The 19,683-nt window shown below is 38.4% G+C and overlaps 2 protein-coding genes across 4 annotated transcripts; both read left to right on the top strand.

The window, feature by feature from the left end:
- Positions 1-3,907: 3,907 nt before the first annotated feature.
- On the top strand, positions 3,908-7,710 carry LOC124378417. Of its 3 annotated transcripts, XM_046838115.1 has the most exons (7): positions 3,908-4,003; positions 4,108-4,195; positions 5,349-5,681; positions 5,984-6,235; positions 7,179-7,260; positions 7,347-7,389; positions 7,498-7,710. In XM_046838115.1, exons 2-7 carry the CDS (start codon positions 4,144-4,146, stop codon positions 7,597-7,599), a joined length of 864 nt encoding a protein of 287 aa, XP_046694071.1. In that variant the 5' UTR covers positions 3,908-4,003; positions 4,108-4,143; the 3' UTR covers positions 7,600-7,710. The 3 variants fall into 3 exon arrangements, with proteins under 3 accessions (XP_046694071.1, XP_046694070.1, XP_046694072.1); XM_046838114.1 differs by having other exon boundaries at positions 3,911-4,195; XM_046838116.1 differs by lacking the exon at positions 4,108-4,195 and having other exon boundaries at positions 3,934-4,003; positions 7,498-7,709.
- A 3,247-nt stretch (positions 7,711-10,957) lies between these two features.
- LOC124378387 (B-cell receptor CD22-like) lies at positions 10,958-18,732 on the top strand. The gene is made up of 7 exons (XM_046838053.1): positions 10,958-11,207; positions 12,383-12,715; positions 13,021-13,272; positions 15,184-15,532; positions 16,186-16,230; positions 16,687-16,874; positions 18,017-18,732. Exons 1-7 carry the CDS (start codon positions 11,159-11,161, stop codon positions 18,049-18,051), a joined length of 1,251 nt encoding a protein of 416 aa, XP_046694009.1. The 5' UTR covers positions 10,958-11,158; the 3' UTR covers positions 18,052-18,732.
- The last annotated feature ends 951 nt before the right edge of the window (positions 18,733-19,683 follow it).

A 19,683-nucleotide genomic window follows, 5' to 3' on the forward strand; every position in this document is an offset into this window, starting at 1 on the left:
CCATATAGTATCCTGGAATTTCCTCTTTTACACATCTGACTGATTTTAGCAGATGTATTTCTGCACTGCCATCTGCTGTTCAACATGAAAAATATTAATAAAAAAGCAGCCATGCTATCTTCTCTCTGACATTTCCTTGCAGTGTGCTGGATCTCGTTCCTTCCTTACGAGAAGCTTTAGATTTCAGTGAAATGAAGTAGAACCGAATTTCGCCCGGAATCCTTTTCAAAGTCGTGTTTTTATGCAAAAGAACTGCGCAAACTTTGCAGTAAAATGATCAAATATGATCAGCAGTGCCTGATCAAAAAGTTACCATGGCAAAATTTTGGGCTTTCTGGTGCCAATTATGTGTCAAAAACGATCCTTATCAAATAAGACTTCAAGAACTGTGAATGAGGAAAAGCAAAGTAGAGGTCATTGCGGTAAAACCACCTGAGAGCAGGCCAAAAAAAAACAACAAAAAAGAACCATCTTATTTCTCTTACTTCCTTACCATTTTACTCTTACTTTTGACCACCAGGGGAACCCCCACACACATCCCTTCTGACCATGTGTATCCTGCCTGTGACTTTATTTTCCTTCTCAAAACCTTGTCTAATGCTATTTTAGTTTAGTGATTACATGATTCATGACTGAGAAACACAATGATCAGCACTGCTACAGTAGAAACACCAGAGGAGAAAAGGAAGGCCAAGGAGGAGGTTTATGGATGTGGTGAGGGAAGACATGCAGGTGTTCGGTTTGAAGGAGGCAGATGTGGAGGACAGGGTGGTATTGAGACGGATGATCCGCTGTGGCGACCCCTAATGGTAGAAGTTTGCGCTTTACGGTTATATTTTATATACTGATGTTGCACAATGATCTTAAAATTAGATTTTCTTTAATCAGCTGAAAAAAGAAAGAGAAACTTTTCTGTGCCAGCTCTCATTGTGGTCTGGGATGAGACCTCCTCCAACAGGCAAGTTCTAATGAAGGATTAGAATTTACGTTTTGATTTTGAGATGTTCGCATGCTCTCGTAAAAACTGATCGAAAAACTTGCTGGCAAGAACCGCCGTGAGTTGCTGCAATCTGTCGATATATTTATTTATTTATTACACTTTTCTTCAAGGAGGCCTCATCCTCACATTCCTGCTTCCTATTTTGTCTCAGCTGATGATTCTTGGTAAACCAGTGCTGATTATTTATTTCATTTATATTCTTTTATGATGTTCCAGAAATGTGTACGGTGTCTTTTTCAATATTTGGAAAATAGATTAATAAAAATAATAAAAAAACATATATAAATACAAACAAACAAGCATGAGGATCCCGAGCCAGGAACTCGGAGCGCGTTGAGCACGAGCAGAGCCGAGCTGGAATCTTTAATGCTGAGGGGAGAGTCGGGAAACCAGGTGCGGTCGGGAAGCCCGAGGACAGAATAGTCAGGCGGAAACAACTTGGTAACAGAGAGTTAAATTAAACAGGGGAAAAACGCTGCCTTGAAGACAATCTGGCACCAGTCGAAGGTTTCTGCCATCCTCATATGTGTTTGAAATATAGACGCAGGTTGCAAGGAGGCGGTCCCTCTGAAGGCGGTGTTATTGCCTTCATATGTTGTGACCATAGAGGGCGCTGTTGCTGAAATGCAGCTTAAAATAGATCGTCCAGAGAAGTTCGCTACGCAAACAGCGTAAATGCCATGCGCCATGAACTGTTCATAAAAGACTCATTTACAGAACTTAAAAAAAACAAAGCTATTCAAATGCTTTTGCCTTCTCCATTTTCATGACTGCTTTTTTTGTACCACCCTGAATGTTATTTATTAATTAAGGCTAATAAAATGTAGTCAGATGTGGATGCTAGACTGTTAATTGTATATATATTTTTGATTTTATTCATTATGTTAAATGTTAACATTGGGTATGAAAGTGTGTGGGGCAGAGCAGAACAGAGGTCAGGGTCAAGATCAGGATCAGGATCAAGATCAGGACAGGCAGGGATAGCCATCTGTTCAATAGAACCTGTTCTAGCTCTGTCTCTTTTGCTGAATGTCCTCTCTCAGATGCCTTAAAACCTGTCAGCTAAACTCACTATTGACAGTGTGGCCCCTGGGGACGTGGTGCACTTGGGCGAGCTGTGAAGCTACCTCGCCTTTTTTGGTCATGGAGATGATAGGCTCTTCCACTGTAAAAAAGGATGCTTCATCTTAGGGTCGGTCTGGACCGTTCTGTATGACACACTGACAATGGCAGCATTGTTGTGGATTGTTCTCTGCCGACCGGTTCTACATTTTCAGGAGTTGAGCTCGTGTTCATTATCTCTTGTCATCTTCCAGTGATGTTTGTCCTCTATTGAAGTGCGCTTTCCACTTAAAACACCTGAAGCGACTCGTTGCAGCATCGCCGTAAGCTTGCAGAATCGTGGTCCAAACATCTCTGTGGCAGATTTGCCCAGTTTTAAGCTAAATTTCATGTTTGCTCTTCGCTTGCTAGCCAAAATAAAATCACAGATGCGGTAAAGCATGTGGTCATCTGATCACATCACATTATCATCTTGTGCTGTTAATATCATGAACAGCAGCTACGCTAATTTCACTCCACTGCTTCTCTTTCTCTCCCCATCCCGAGGCATCCTGAGGTTTGGCCAGCTCCAGTCACGTCCCACCTTATGAAGATTATGGACCTTTGAAGAAGTAGATGCCAAATTTGCAAACATCCTGAACCATCTAGAGACGTACCAGTGCCATTTGGATCCCACTACATGTGTGGAGTTTTGACATTGGACCTCCTGGAGTGTTTAAAGGCTCTGGCATGGAGAAGCTGATGCTGGATCTGTGATGATCACAAATGTTGAGCTCAGTAGCTTCTAGTTTTATAACCATAATGACTGTATAAGACTGCAGAAAGAACATCACTTATAATCTTATACTCCAGTGCTCATGTTAGTTCTCACTCTCCAGTGTTCTGTATTGTTGAAAGATTTATGATCAAACTCTTGATGTCACCCAAATGAGGATGGGTTCCCCTTTTGAGTCTGGTTCCTCTCAAGGTTTCTTCCTCATTACATCTAAAGGAGTTTTTCTTTTACCACAGTCGCCACGGCTGCTCATCAGGGATAAATACACACCCTTCACCTTCACTGTTAAATTCTGTAAAGCTGCTTTGAGACAATGTCTGCTGTGAAAAGCGCAATAGAAATAAACTTGATTTGACTTGTTTCAGGCTGCAACAGAACAAAATAAAAAATAAAAATAAAAACATGAGGGGGTCGTCTGAATGCACGACCAAGAAATTATAGTTGACTAGAATATCTATCTATACCAACACTCACATCATAGTTTAAATGGACACGTCATGGCCGCCTTTTCCAGGACCCTCCCAGCAGTTTATTACCTTTAGCTAGTCCTGGAATATTAAACCATGCACCTGTTCAGCATTGACACACCATAACAAGCTTTTACATTAAAACTGCTAATAGATTAACTTCTCCACAGGTCCAATCTTGTTCACCTGATTAGACCCCCTTGTTCTAAAAACCTCATGGCACACCCTGTGTTCTGCTTGTACTATGCCCCATCAAAAAGCTTGAAGTAAATGTATCCTAAAAAACGGTTCTCTATTTGCATTCTTTCCTAAATTAGAACATCAGCTGAATCATTGGTCAGAAGTGGAAATGCCTCGATTTTGCAATTTTGAGAATCCTCTATAAAAACAGTGGACATTTGTGCAGAAGAGAAAGTTCGTTAACCAACAATTAACTGCTGTTTGTTTCCCAGTGTGCGTGGGCTGTTTGATGTGTATGAATAATTATACGCTGTACACATTTTGACTAGTTCTCTGAGAAATTACTACATTTATTAACACTTTCCAGATCGTTGCTTAAACAAGTTGCGTAAAGCTTCAGTCGCTTGCAGCGAGAATAAAAAAGAGGAAATTGTGTTCCACAAGCACTCAGTACCACTGTACCCTCACAGTACAAAACCAATGATCAGGACAGTGACGCAGGAACGCTAACGTGAACAGGTACAACCTCGAAATCCATTTCTGTCATTTCCATTTTCTTTAATCAGCTAAAAAGAGGAAGAGTGTATGTGAAATGTTTATGTCGTGGTTCTTGACTTCTGAAGAAAGAACCGATGTGAGATTGCCTGCTTCATTTGAAGATGATTCTCAACACATTTCAACTGCTCATCTTCTCTCCACTGATGATTGTTGGTAAGTCAGTGCTGGTCATTTTATATTACATTATTTACTTATCATGAGCCAGAAGTGTATTTAAGGGTCTACCTTGTTTTTTCCATGTGATTGATCAGTAGGTGTGATGGAAGTGCAGCTTTATTTTAATGTCCTACTTCTTACACATTATTGTGTCTATAGTGGCAGCTCATAAACAGGGACTTGGTGGTGGAATGTTGCTTTTTCAGATTTCTTTAGGACAGAGGAGTTTATGCTTATAAGTCAGGGATTCTGTTTGCGGTAGGGCATAGCGGGTGCTGCTACAAAGCGAAAATCCGCTCATATAACAAACATTCACGTCTCACATGCCTTTTATTTTTATTAATGTAATATCTAAACCTCCTTGTCAATGGTTCCTGTCTTCATGTGTTGTTCCTTTCATTGCCATATATATATATATATATATATATATATATATATATATATATATATATATATATATATATATATATATATATATATATATATTTAGTGGTAAAGTGATTAACACTGATGATCTTCATTATGATAACTGTTAGTGGGTGGATTTATTTATTAGGCAGCAGGTGAACATTTCTTCTCAAAGTTGATGTTAGAAGCAGGAAAAATGGGCGAGTGTAAGGTTTTGGGCGATTTTGAGACATTGTGACGTCTAGACGACTGTATCAGAGCTTTACCAAGCTGTTCAAATTCAAGCTGTTCAAATTCTGTTTCATGGTGTCCCAGGTTTGGATCAGATTTCTGATTCTCATGTTCATTGATTTGGATTAGATTAGATTTTTCTGCCTGTTTACTTCATATTAAATACACTTTCCCAACACTTGCATTCTTTTCAGTTATCTTGCTTTCACCACACAACACGGCCGATAAAAGGAACCTGTTTTGTGTTTGATCCAGCATTAAATGTGACTGTACACTAAAAAAAACGATATCAGTCTTTAAGAAATAAAATAGTTTCCGTAGTGTGAAAGCAAAATAAAACATTTAGGTTTATATAATAGGTAAATAATAAAGATTGGGGCGGTAACAGTAACTCACACCACAGTTTTTAGTGAAATTCCAGAAGAGAGAAAGAATTTTTTTTTAATTTAAAGTGTTTTATGGGGCTCAGGATAATGATCTCTCATCAACTTTTTTATGTGTCATCTTTCAGGAGCTCTTGGGAATCAATGGAGTGTGAAATACAGCAAACATCTCTGTGCTGTAAAAGGATCTACAGTGGTTATGGAGGCCACGTACACACATCCAACAAATGTTACAGTGAATAACAGGTTTTGGGTAAAAAATCCAGTTAAGTATAAAGAGCCGACTGATCTGCGTAATGAATCAGGTTACTCAGGCAGAGTGGAGTATTTAGGAGATGAACAGAATCACTTCTCCCTCAGACTGAGTGATGTGAAGAAATCAGATGAACACGAGTACTGCATCAGAGTTAAAGGAAATAAAAATTACCTCTATCATCCAGGAATAATACTCCGTGTCACAGGTAATGTTCAGCACAATGTTTTCTCTGATTATTACTATAAATCAATAACATCATGACTTCCTACTGCATATAATCAGTGATATTCACTGATCACTGCTGTAGGTTGTAATTGATTTGCTAATGAAATGTTTAAGGTACAAAAATACATAAATGTGTCTAAATACAGTTTTTCTGTACAAAAGTGTTGCTTTATTCTTTTTTTGTATTTAAATCTTTGTAACTTTTGTTTTTGTCACTGAAATTATTATTAATTTTGAAATAAATGTCTGTGTTTTTTTAATGAATGCTTCCAAATCTCCCAGAGTTGCGAGTGGAGGCTCCTGAAACGGTGGTGGAGGGAAATGTCACGGTTTTAATGTGCGACACCACCTGCAGTCCCTCGGACACGCCGGCGTTCATCTGGTACAAAGACGACATCAAGATTATTGGGAAAAACATCAGCGGTAACACTCTGATTCTGAAACCTACTAAAGCAGGTGACGCAGGAAGTTATAGCTGTGCTGTGAGAGGTTATGAAGATCTCCGATCCCCTGCTCAAAACCTCAGTGTGAAATGTGAGTACATAGATTTCCAATTTCAGTTATTATACAGTGTGTGTGTGTGTGTGTGTGTGTGTGTGTGCATTACCACATGGGCATTTGAACATTAATGCCAAAGTAATATCAACATTATACTTGGTACAAATTCATTATTAATGCATTTAAAAATATATTTAATAAAAACATTTGCATACAAACAGAAGGTCCCCTGGTGGTCTAGTGGTTAGGATGAGGCGCTCTCACCGCTGCGGCCCGGGTTCGATCCCCGGTCAGGGAACCAACCCCAGCCACTCTTAGTGCCGGTCCCAAGCCCGGATAAATGGGGAGGGTTGCGTTAGGAAGGGCATCCAGCATAAAAACATGCGGATGATCCGCTGTGGCGCCCCCTGATGGGAGAAGCCTAAAGAAAGTTTATTTGCATACAAACAGAGGATTGACACTGATTGACATCTCATTTTTAATTTTATGGAATGGGGGAGTAATAAATGGTGTTTTTGTTAAGATATTTGGAAGAAAAAGGACGTAAACAAAACCCGTTCTAGTTTTTGTTTTAGTTTATTTTCCCGCATATAATAATCATAAAAAATCATAAAAACAACAACAACAAATAGAGAGTTAAACAGCCAGGATCAATAAACTAGAAACAGTGGTGAATCTCGGAGGTGGATTCAGTGACGGTGCGGAAACAAAAACAAAACAAAACAATTTCTCTACCAATGTACCTCCTATCCGGTCCAGCAGGTGGCACTCGTCTCTAACTCTCATGTCCCTAAACAGAAAACCTCTACGGTGAGGTATGTGAACTACTTGTTCACATGGTGCATTCAGAGAAGGTAATAACAGCAGGTTAACAGGGTTGATGTACAGTTAAATGAAAATATATAGAAATTAGAAGTGTGTGTGTGTGTGTGTGTGTGTGTGTGTGTGTGTGTGTGTGTGTGTGTGTACACACCATCAGATGGCTCTGTAATTGTGTTTGTGGCTGTTGGACTCGGACTTTTGGCACTTGCAGCTCTTCTCTCTGTACTCTTCTGGCTGAGGTGAGAATAACTTTGCTGATAAATCTTCTGCATTATTTCCTCTGAAGATGTTTATGATGGAGAAATATTTGATTTTGTGTGAGCAGATGGAGGAGACAGAAGAATAATCCAGATGAAGGTTACTATCAGGTGAGTTAATACAGACCTGTCCATCAGGTGGCTGCTTTGTTCATAATAAACTCTTACTGTAAAGATCTTCAGCAGAACTTTCTCATGTTCTTCGCCTCCTCTCTGCAGAACGTTGGGCTGAGGGCTAAAGACGAAATGTATGCAGCTCTCGACCCTGCAGGCCGGAAACCTGATGATGTTTATTACACACTTGCAGTAGCCGTTACTTAAAACACACAGTTACTTTTGGAATATATTAATTTACGTACTGTAAAAGGGACCCCATTATGGAATATACAGTATGTTTATATATGAAAAGTGTATGATGATGATGATGATGATGATGGCTGACAAAATAATAAATAGTGAAACATTTATGACGTTTTTGTGAGTTTTTTGTCGGACTTTAAGCAAAATAACAGTCATTTAATGTAGCCGTGTTTTGATGCTGCTAACACATACAGTAAAATGTGGTCCACATGAGCATCATATAAAGCAAAATAAGACAACGACACCCAGAGAAAGACCAGGATCTGCCCTGGAGCCTGCTGCAGGGTGAACAGGCTGAGAAACACCATCATACAGGCATGGACACTGAGTGCTGTCCTCAGATTGTCAGAAACTCGTGACTGATTATCCTGTCAGAGAGTGAGACTGAGAGGAGGAGCCGAATGCAGGATACGAGCAGAGAGTTTAAGAATAACAGTCTTTAATGAAAGAAAAAGGAAGGAAAAACACAGACCGACAAACTTCCAAATCTGGGAGAAGACAGACAGAGCCATGTAGGAGGAACAAAAAACCAAAAACAGTCCAAATATCAGGCATGGCAAACTGAGCAATAAGGGGCAGAGCAAAATCCAAACCAAAAAAAAGTCCAGAGCCCAGGGGGCGGCAGAGCGAAACAGAGGTCAGGGTCAAGATCAGGATCAGGATCAAGATCAGGACAGGCAGGGATAGCCATCTGTTCAATAGAACCTGTTCTAGCTCTGTCTCTTTTGCTGAATGTCCTCTCTCAGATGCCTTAAAACCTGGCAGCTAAACTCACTATTGACAGTGTGGGCCCCTGGGGACGTGGTGCACTTGGTCGAGCTGTGAAGCTACCTCGCCTTTTTTGGTCATGGAGATAATAGGCTCTTCCACTGTAAAAAAGAATGATACATCTCAGGGTCGGTCTGGACTGTTCTGTATGACACACCGACAATGGCAGCATTGTTGTGAATTGTTCTCTGATGATCATCATGCACAAGTAGCTGACCGGTTTCTACATTTTCAGGAGTTGAGCTTGTGTTCATTATCTCTTGTCGTCTTCCAGTGATGTTTTCCTCTATTGAAGTGCGCTTGCCACTTTAAACACCTGAAGCGACTCGTTGCAGCATCGCCGTAAGCTTGCAGAATCGTGGTCCAAACGTCTCTGTAGCAGATTTGCCCAGTTTCAAGCTAAATTTCATGTTTGCTCTTCGCTATCCAAAATAAAATCGCAGACGTGGTAACGCATGTGGTCAGAACATCACCAGCTGCACTGCTCCCGATGCACACAGGGCGATGTCTTTGCACACTGACTTATGAAGGCTGGTGTGCCCTGTGATTGTGCTTGTCAGTGTGCAAAAAGACATTGTCCTGTGATATAAAATAAAAAAAAGACAAATAAAATAAACAAATGAAATATTACGTACATAAGATTCAGACCCTTCACTCAATACTTGGTTAAAGCCCTTTGGCATCAATTACAGCTTCGAGTCTTTTGGACATGATGCAAGAAGCTCTGAATTGGGTGATTTTGTGCCATTCTTCATGGCAAATCCTTTGAAGGTAGTTTCCTCCAGAAATAAACTTAGAAATGAAGCCTGACAGTACAATCTTGGTTTCATTAGACCAGAGAATCTTGTTCCCCACAGTCTGAGAGTCCTTTAGCAGGCTTCCATGGGTTTTGCACCAAGGAAAGTTTTCCATCTAGGCACGCTGCTATAAAGCCCAGATCAGAGGAGGGCTGTATTGATCATGTCATTTTGGAACTTTGTCCCATCTCCATGCAGGATCTCCAGAGCTCAGTCAGAGTGATCATCGGGTTCTTGTTTACCTCTCCTACTAAGGCCCTTCTCCCCTAATTGCCCAGTTTGGCTGGGTGACCAGCTCTTGAAAAAGTCCTGGTTGTGCCACACTTCTTTTATTAGAATATTTTGGAGTACACTGTGCTCTTGGAAATCTTCAATGTTTTAATGTGTCATTATCGGGTACTGAATGTAGATTAAACATTAACACTTGCAAACAATGGGATATTGCAAGCGTTTGCGTGATGCTGAAGGCTAAGGGGTTAAAGAGAGGAATAAAGTCAATTTAAACAAATGTAGTATCAGCCTGCAACATAACAAAATAAAAATAAATAAATAAATAAATAAATAAATAAATAAATAAATAAATAAATAAATAAATAAATAAAAAAACACATGGGGTGGGGTAATTATAATAATAAATAATAAATAATAGTAGTAAATATCTAAATAATAAATTAATATACTAGAATATCTAAAAGACCTACCAATACTCACATCATGGTTTAAATAGCCACATCATGGCCCCCTTTTTCAGAACCCTCCCAGCAGTTTATTACCTTCAGCTAGTCCTGGAGGAATAATAAACCATACACCTGTTCAGCATTGACACACCACAACAAGCTTTTAAATTAAAACTGCTCATAGACAAACTTCTCCACAGGTCCAACCTTGCATTTTCTGAGAAAATAATCAAGAATTGAGTAAATTCATGGCATTTTCTAGGATACCATCCCCTTCCAACCAACCATAGCCACCAAGCAGTACAGTCATCTGCATACTGATTACACATACCTGTGCTGTATTACAAGTTCATTGGTTGTAATAATTAATTAAGAGATTTTAACTCAAACTCAGTTCATCAAGCCATAACATGTTATTTGTTATACTGGATTTTTGTTTCTGGTTTTCTACTTGTTGATCGGCTGATCATCTTTGTCTTGATTCCCACGAATATTTAAAAAAAAAACGGTTCTGCATGTGCATTCTTGCCTAAATTAGAACATCAGCTGGATCTTGGTCAGATGTGGAAATGCCTCGATTTTGCAATTTTGAGAATCCTCTATAAAAACAGTGGACATTTGTGCAGAAGAGAAAGTTCGTTAACCAACAATTAACTGCTGTTTGTTTCCCAGTGTGCGTGGGCTGTTTGATGTGTATGAATAATTATACGCTGTACACATTTTGACTAGTTCTCTGAGAAATGACTACATTTATTAACACTTTCCAGATCGTTGCTTAGACAAGTTGCGTAAAGCTTCAGTCGCTTGCAGCGAGAATAAAAAAGAGGAAATTGTGTTCCAAGAGCACTCAGTACCACTGTACCCTCACAGTACAAAACCAATGATCAGGATTAATTATGCTGATTAATAATTATTACTTTGTGTAAGAGTGAGCTGGATTTATTGTGACGCAGGAACGCTAACGTGAACAGGTACAACCTTGAAATCCTCCAAAACTTCAATTCCATTTTCTTTAATCAGCTAAAAAGAGGAAGAGTGTATGTGAAATGTTTATGTCATGGTTATTGCTGTTTTTACAAATGAGACATCCTCCAACGTGTTTAGTTCTCAGAAATGATTCCGTTCTTCCGCAAATCTGTACATTTACATAATTTTGTGACGAGTGATCTAAAAAGTTCTTGCCTTCTGAAGGAAGAACCGACGTGAGTTTGCCCGCTTCATGAGAACTCCAGGACATTTCAGTTTATTTGAACCCCATATTTATTTCTTTTTTTGAGGATGATACTCACATTTCAACTGCTCATCTTCTCTCCACTGATGACTCTTGGTAAGTCATTTTTTACTTATCATGAGCCATAAATGTATATAAGGTTCTACCTTGTTATTTCCATGTGATTGATCAGTGTGTGATGGAAGTGCAGCTTTATTTTAATGTCCTACTTCTTATGCATTATTGCATCTATAGTGGCAGTTCATAAACATGGACTTGGTGGTAGAACGTTGCTTTTTCAGATTTCTTCAGGACAGAGGAGTTTACGCTTATAAGTCAGGGATTCTGTTTGCAGTAGGACATAGCGGGTGGTGAAGTGAAGAACACTGATCTCTTCATCATGGCACCTGTTAGTGGGTGGATTTATTTATTAGGCAGCAGGTGAACCTTTTGTCTACGAAGTTGATGTTATTATCAGGAAAAATGGGTGTAACGTTTTGAGCAATTTCAAGAATTTGTGTCATCTAGACTACTGAATCAGATCATCTCCAAAACTGCAGCTCTTGTGAGATGTTCCTGGCCTGCAGTGGTCAGAATCTATCAAAAGTGCTCCAAGGATGGAACAGTGGTGAACCGGCGACAGGGTCGTAGGCGGACGAGGCTCATTGATGCACGTTGGGAGCGAAGGCAGGTCCATGTGGTCTGTTCCAACAGACGAGCTCCTGTAGCTCAAACTGCTGAAGAAGTTCACGCTGAGTATTTGTGAAGGAGCTCGCCAATTACCGAGCTCTTCAAATTCTGTTCAATTGTGTCCCTGGTTTGAATCACATTTCTGTTCCTCATGTTCATGGCGATGTTTTGTTGTTGCTAATCGCCTGATTACAGCCTGATTTACTCTTCCAGTTTTGCTGGCAATTCTGTTTACTTCATATTAAATACTCTTTCCCAACACTTGCATCCTTTTCGGTTGTCTTGCTTTCAACACGGCCGATTAAGGAACCTGTTTTGTGTTTGATCCAGCTTTAAATGTGACTGTACACTAATCTATATCCTTCTTTAAGAAATAAAATAGTTTCTGTGGTGTAAAAGCAAAATAAAACACAGGTTTATATAATAGGTAAATAATAAACATTAGGGAGGTAACAGTAACTCACACCACATTGATTATTTGTGTAAACCACAACAACCTGCTGTTTATTCCTGAAATTCCAGAAGAGAGAAAGGAAGCTGTATGTGTTTTATGGGGTTCAGGATAATGATCTCTAATTAACTTTTTATGTGTCATCTTTCAGGAGCTCTTGGGATTGAATGGACTGTGGAATACAGCAAACATCCCTGTGCTGTAAAAGGATCTACAGTGTTTATGAACGGCACGTACACACATCCAACATATGTTAAAGTGACAAACAGGTTTTGGGTAATAGATCCAGTTAAGGGTGTAGAAGCGACTGATCTGCGTAATGAATCAGGTTACTCAGGCAGAGTGGAGTATTTAGGAGATGAACAGAATCACTTCTCCCTCAGACTGAGTGATGTGAACAAATCAGATGAACACGATTACTGCATCAGAGTTAAAGGAAATAAAAATTACCTCTTTTATCCAGGAATAATACTCCGTGTCACAGGTAATGTTCAGCACAATGTTTTCTCTGATTATTACTATAAATCAATAACATCATGACTTCCTACTGCATATAATCAGTGATATTCACTGATCACTGCTGTAGGTTGTAATTGATTTGCTAATGAAATGTTTAAGGTACAAAAATACATAAATGTGTCTAAATACAGTTTTTCTGTACAAAAGTGTTGCTTTATTCTTTTTTTGTATTTAAATCTTTGTTAACTTTTGTTTTTTGTCACTGAAATTATTATTCATTTTGAAATAAATGTCTGTGTTTTTTTTAATGAATGCTTCCGAATCTCCCAGAGTTGCGAGTGGAGGCTCCTGAAACGGTGGTGGAGGGAAATGTCACGGTTTTATTGTGCGACACCACCTGCAGTCCCTCGGACACGCCGGCGTTCATCTGGTACAAAGACGACATCAAGATTATTGGGAAAAACATCAGCGGTAACACTCTGATTCTGAAACCTACTAAAGCAGGTGACGCAGGAAGTTATAGCTGTGCTGTGAGAGGTTATGAAGATCTCCGATCCCCTGCTCAAAACCTCAGTGTGAAATGTGAGTACATGGCTACAGCATGGGGAGATCGAACATGTTTGATGTACTAAGCACATAGTAAATGAAGATGAGGTTAATCTTTGGCTTTCAGGTTTGGTGGTATCTTAATGGTTAGTTATGTGTTTCTCTGACCTGAAGGTTTTAAATGTCCTACCAACCTCAGGGCTTGAACAAGACCAATACCCTTCTTATTCTACAGCTAGTATAACCCAGGTGTATAACTGCATGCTTGGTTAGCCGTGTAGCAATTAGCATCATATCAGACTGGAACATATCCTGGACATTTAAGTACAGCGGATATTACTGAATAAACATCTGAAGGAATATTTGTTGTTTTAAAATAACCGAGAACGATATGCATATCTGAGAAATCAGGATTTTTGATTGTTTGTGAGGGAAAATATGTTTTCGATTTGGTTTAAATTCATATATAATCACATGTGTTCCCCCCACCGGAGCTCCCACTGGGCTACTGTTTTGACGTCTTTTAGTACTGTTTAAATAAGACTTTGCTGCAGTCTGGAGTGTTAATGTATGTGAAACAACATGGCGTTATATTAGGAAGTGAATGGTGATTGGTCATTTTATTGTCTGTCAGACACTGTCTTCACATTTGATTGGCTTGTTTTAAAGAAGAAGCACTAATGCACAATATGGTGTCATAATCCATTTAGAAAAATATATATATAAAAAAATTCTAAAATATCATCTGATATATCGGCCACGGTGATATATCGGTCAACCACTAATGAGATCCTAGTGTCGAAAGTCCAGTTTTACACTGTTAATGGGTATTTAAATCCTAACAAGACACTAGTGAATGATTTGTGTGTTTTTATATTTGTAAATCCAGACGAAATCAATCCCCTGAATGTTTTTGTTTTCAGAAAGTTTTTTTTTTTTCTGTGAATGACTTCAACACTTCTCAGAAAAGCTATGAGAAAAAGTGATGCTATGGTTCTGGTCAGATGATGATGACGATGATGAGGATATGATGCATTTGATTGCTGTTATGGATGCATTTAGGAAAATTGCCTGGTGCGACAGTAGAGTCAGCAGCATGGAACGGAACTGGAGATGCGGTTGTGTGATTTATAGTTAGTTCAAGAGCTTTGTGGCAAAAGTTTGGGGGAGGTGTTGAGAAGCACAGGAAGGATAAAGAAAATAACTGAAATAAGGAACTGAAACTGGCAAAAAAATTCATGGCAAGACTGCTATTTTACTGCCTTAAAAAAGAAAAGTGGTGTGGTAATGTTTATTTTGAAGCATGAAGTTTGCTTAATGACTACAGGTTGGTTAACTGCTATAATAAATACAATATAGTGTATGAAGAGATGCTAATAGGCTCAGGGACCTCATGCAGGTCAGGTGATCATTAGTGATGTTTTAGTTGCAAGGACAACTGCAGGAAGGCAAAGCGAGGTCCTCGGCTTTGTAGGGAGGCAGATCGATATCGTAGGTCCTGTAAGGAGGAGGAACGGAATGCAGGAAGGAATTGGTAGGGAAGGAAAGATGGGAAATGGCAGTCTGTTTGTCAGCTGAACACTACGTAAAAATCTTTATGAATGGCCAGGAACTGGCTCTAAACATACATGCCTTCCTAGAGAAGAAAGACATGTATGTCATGTTCTGTCATGTAATACAAAGGAAAGCAGATTTGCAAGAGCAGCTAATATTTTATTACATGCAAAAAAAACTTGAAAACCAAACACAAAATTTTGACAATATCCTGAACTGTAACCTGAACTATGGAACAATAATCACAAAAAAATGGGGCACAAAAATGTGTTCACACCAATGTTTTCGTTCAAAAACAATGAGATGCCGATTACAGACAACGAAAATTTTTTATTTTTCAACTTTCTCCAAAGTAGATACATTTGACCTCTAAATACATCATGTTCTATTTAGATCGTCCAAGGAACATCTCAGTGTATATCAGTCCCTCTGGTGAGATTGTGGAGGGAAGTTCAGTGACTCTGACCTGCAGCGCTGATGCAAACCCACCTGTGGAGAACTACACCTGGTTTAAAGGGCTGAAATATGTGGGAAACGAAAAGACCTACACCATCTCTAAGATCAGCATTGAGGACAGTGGAGACTACAAGTGCAAGTGTATAAATAAAGTTGGACATCAGTATTCAATAAATGTAACTCTACCTGTTACTGAGAGGCAGAGAAAATCACAAACTGCACTGATTGCAGTCATAAACCTGTGTCTAGCAGCATTGGTGCTTTTTATCCTCATTGTGCTTCTGAGGTAAGTTACAGAAATTAGTTTAAAAACTATAATCCATGTTTAGGCGAGGTGTCACAAGAGTGCATGGTGTGGAGATGATAATGGTCTGAGGTGCTGTGGATTAAACACCACACTGGATTATTACCTTAGACCATTAACAAAATGTTAAGCAGAGCAAAACTGCCTGAGTGGATCATTTTCTTTAGTTTTATCGACAGTTTATTAGATTTCAGATTCTACTGCTACACCCAGAGATTTTCTTCATCAAATTATTGTTGTGCTCTGAACCATTAATTAAAATATTAAGGGCCTTTCTCAGGGGCCCATAAGTGGGAGCTTGGCAGTGTTGGGATTAAAACTCAGGACCTGCTCATCAGTATCAGTAACATCTTAACCCCTGTGTATCCACTCTCTTGTTAGTGTATTTATTTAGATCACTGGTTAAACTGACCACAAACTTCCTGTGTGTTCAACACCCTGAACTTCCATCTGAAGCTCCTGAGCATATACACATGGTTAAGTCGGTAAAACATGGCCTTCAAATGCATTCTTTCAAGCCATTCTTTTTTTTATTTTCAAATGTCCTCCACTTGAGCTCATATGCATTTGAGTGATCAGTAGCATAAAGCAATACACATCTGTTTTCACAAGTAATTCATGTCTGTTCCATTCAGGAAAAAGAAGATGTTCTGCTGGTCAGAAGAGCGCCCATTTCAGCCGTGAGTCCACCCTCAGTGCTCTTTACTGCCGTGTCTCAGCATGATATCAATGCAATGATGTGCAAAGCAAAAATGTGGACAGTTGGAATGTAGATTTTTAGATATTCTATATTTAACACTGAAATTGTGCCTTAAAATATAAACTTTATAACAATGAAAATGGTGTGTTTTATTCTCTAAAATTCAGCTGTGCATGTATCTGGTTTAATCGGTCATTAATATACAAGATTTAGTTCGAGTGAAAGAGCAAATTATTGTTATAGTTGGATTTTTTGATGAATTGATAATGCTAGGAAGAGATGGAGAGGAAAAAAAGAGAAACAAAATGATCAGAGGATAGAATGAAAAAAATCGTCAATTATTAATACATTAAATTAATACAATATTTTTTTTATTTTATTTTATTAGCTGATATGGGAAAGTTGAATGTGTTTATTTACTGTTTTCACTCATCAGGAAAACAATGCTGGTCAATCTGCAGCCAGTGATGATGTTCAGTATGCGAGTATTCCACACCCGAGGAGAGCTGAGGGGTCTTCACAGAGCGCTACTGATCAGGGTCTTTATGCTAATGTCCAGCGCAAGCGTGGTCATCAGGAGGAGGAGTTGCATTATGCTACGGTTAACTTCTCCTCTTCAAACAGGTGAGACCCTAACCCTACTTTACATCTGATCACCTGTAGCACCTTGAACACATCTCTTCATTCAACATTTTTAAGTCATTTCTATTTTATTTTGTTGCTTATTTTATACAGAAATCAAAGGTAAATGCGTTTTTATCCTGTTGCTCCATCCAATTTTATTTTTTGTGTTAGATGATATGCCAAATATACTTTTGGAATGTGTCAGTTTTTTAGGCAAATCTTTTTTATAGAATTTGAATTGTAGAAGAAATAAATTATTTATTTGTGATTATAGCAGAAGCAGAACGTTTCATTTAAACAGGCAAACAAATCCAAACCATCAGGCAACAAAAAGAAATGTGAAACAGGCAACAGTCAGAAACATGAAACAGGCAACAATCAGGCAACAATCAGAAATATGAAACGGACAACAATCAGAAACATAAAACAGACAACAATCAGAAACATGAAAAAGGCAACAATCAGAAACATAAAACAGACAACAATCAGAAACATGAAAAGGCAACAATCAGAAACATAAAACAGATAACAATCAGAAACATGAAACAGGCAACAATCAGGCAACAATCAGAAACATAAAACAGATAACAATCAGAAACATGAAACAGGCAACAATCAGAAACATGAAAAAGGCAACAATCAGAAACATGAAACAGACAACAATCAGAAACATGAAAAATGCAACAATCAGAGACATGAAACAGGTAATGGTCAGGCAATTGGCAACAACGATGAAGAGGGCGAGAAACGAAAAAAAGATCAAACGTGGGAAAAACATAAAAAAATGAAAATAAATCGGTAAATAAAATAAATCTAGAGTCTCTATTTAAGGAGTTACATTTTTAACACTTAAAGGAAAAATTGGAGTATAAATACATGAAGACGTATAATGAGACAGCGGGGAGACGTCCATGAAATAATACAAACACAGGACACAAAACTAACGATGAGACAGCAGGAGACAAACCTTAAGGAAAACAAAAGCACATGGAAGTCCACATGGATTAAAATGCTTAACGAAATCTGTCAATGACATTTGTATTTTTATGAAGAATATAATATTTTATGATGTTGATGATCATTTATTATCTTCATCATCATCATCTTCTTTATCTTCTAATCCTCTCCCTTCTCCTCCACAGGACTGAACCTGCAACAGCAGCGGATAATTCAGTGATCTACAGCAGCGTTACAGCAGCGACATAAAATCCTTCCACCTTCTGAGTTTTGTGACATTTTTACGAGCCGATAAATACAGGATGAAGTTTTCACACACTTGAATCCAGTTGATTGGCATTTAAAACAGGGAACATCTGGACTTCTGGACTCTCCAACTTCTTATACACTTTTGTACGTCGCTCTGGACGAGGGCTTCTGCTAAATGCCGCAAATGTAAACGTAAATTTATTCACCTTCATTACAGATTCCATAAAAAACCCGGCTGTAGTTTTTTCACTATTAAATGATTACCAAATCATTTTTCACTGCATCACTGTTCCAGTTAAAACTGCTGTTTGCTCATTTGCTGGTATTGTGTGTGTTTCCTGTATTACAGCATCACTTACAAAACAACGGCTAAAAGTTCTCTGATTATAATCCCTGTATAAAGTTCAAACATTAAGTGATTACATTTCCACATATTAATTTATTAGCTACTGCTAAATTATATACAACTCTCACTAAATAGTCAATTTATTCAAATAGTTAAATGGATGCTTTTATAATTTCCCCCAAAGTGCTGTTTTTCTTGTAACTGAAGGTGAAGCAGAATTTGTTGTTTTATTAAAACGGTTTTTCCATCATGTGCAACAATAAAATGTTCCGAATTAATTATTAAATAATTATTCCTGCTTTATAATCGGATCAACTGTTAATCCTTGTTTATGACTTTTTTCATTTATTTTTTTTGACTGTACCAACTGCATAAACTCGAACGTTACAGTTTTAATAAATTTATACAAAACATTTTAAAGACGAATGGGTTTTCAAAGAAGTAGGAAAAAGGTGTAACATGGTCTCCAGGAGAATGTGGAAGATTTTCCATAATTATTATTAACTTCCGAGCTAATTTTCTCTCTTTGCTGTGTATATACACAAAAACTCCAGTCATAACAACCAGCAACTACGACACTGATAATAACAATCGCTAACATATTAATAACCACCATGGTTTTATTAACGCATGATTAATGCAGCACGCATTTCTGTTTGACCATTTTTGCACATTTATTATAACAACAAAACACAACAAAACAGACAGGGGGCGCTCTCTGCCATCTCTTTTCTCTTCACAGACACCGAAATATAACACCCTGAATCTGAATATTTGCCTCACAGACATAATAAATATATAAATAAAAAACTCAAAGTTGCTGCTTTTAAATAAACCAAATCACATCGAAGTATCGCTAACATACGAATAACCACCATGTGCTTGTTTATTGCACGCAATATGTGTGACGTGCGGTCGGGATTAAAGAACGCATTATAACAGTAAATATTATTGTAGTAGGTTGTTGTAATACACATCATTAGAAACGCAGTTTGATCAGAAACATTACACTGTATTTTATTGTGTCTGGTCTGTATTTGTGTGTTTATGTGTGTGTTTGCGCTAAGCTTAGTGCTCAAGTTGAGGAGGGGGGGTAGGGGGATCCGGGACCCCCTATGAGGCATCAGGGGGACCCCCCATGACAAGTAAAAAATAGATTTAGGGGGAAACCTAAGATTATTTTAGTAAAAAATATATGAATTGCACAACGACTGGGAACCCCATAAGACTCAATTCGAGCACTGGCTAAGCTCATGT

This window comes from Silurus meridionalis, chromosome 24 (assembly GCF_014805685.1).
Source record: "Silurus meridionalis isolate SWU-2019-XX chromosome 24, ASM1480568v1, whole genome shotgun sequence".
NCBI classification, from domain to species: domain Eukaryota; kingdom Metazoa; phylum Chordata; class Actinopteri; order Siluriformes; family Siluridae; genus Silurus; species Silurus meridionalis.

Bases quoted from the DNA above. Each gene is read 5' to 3' on its own strand.
- LOC124378417 (XM_046838115.1), top strand. From the start codon at position 4,144: ATGATTCTCAACACATTTCAACTGCTCATCTTCTCTCCACTGATGATT. The intron at 4,196-5,348 runs GTAAGTCAGTGC...GTCATCTTTCAG, and splicing joins CTCTCCACTGATGATTGTTG to GAGCTCTTGGGAATCAATGG. The intron at 5,682-5,983 runs GTAATGTTCAGC...CAAATCTCCCAG, and splicing joins AATAATACTCCGTGTCACAG to AGTTGCGAGTGGAGGCTCCT.
- LOC124378387 (XM_046838053.1), top strand. From the start codon at position 11,159: ATGATACTCACATTTCAACTGCTCATCTTCTCTCCACTGATGACTCTT. The intron at 11,208-12,382 runs GTAAGTCATTTT...GTCATCTTTCAG, and splicing joins CTCTCCACTGATGACTCTTG to GAGCTCTTGGGATTGAATGG. The intron at 12,716-13,020 runs GTAATGTTCAGC...CGAATCTCCCAG, and splicing joins AATAATACTCCGTGTCACAG to AGTTGCGAGTGGAGGCTCCT.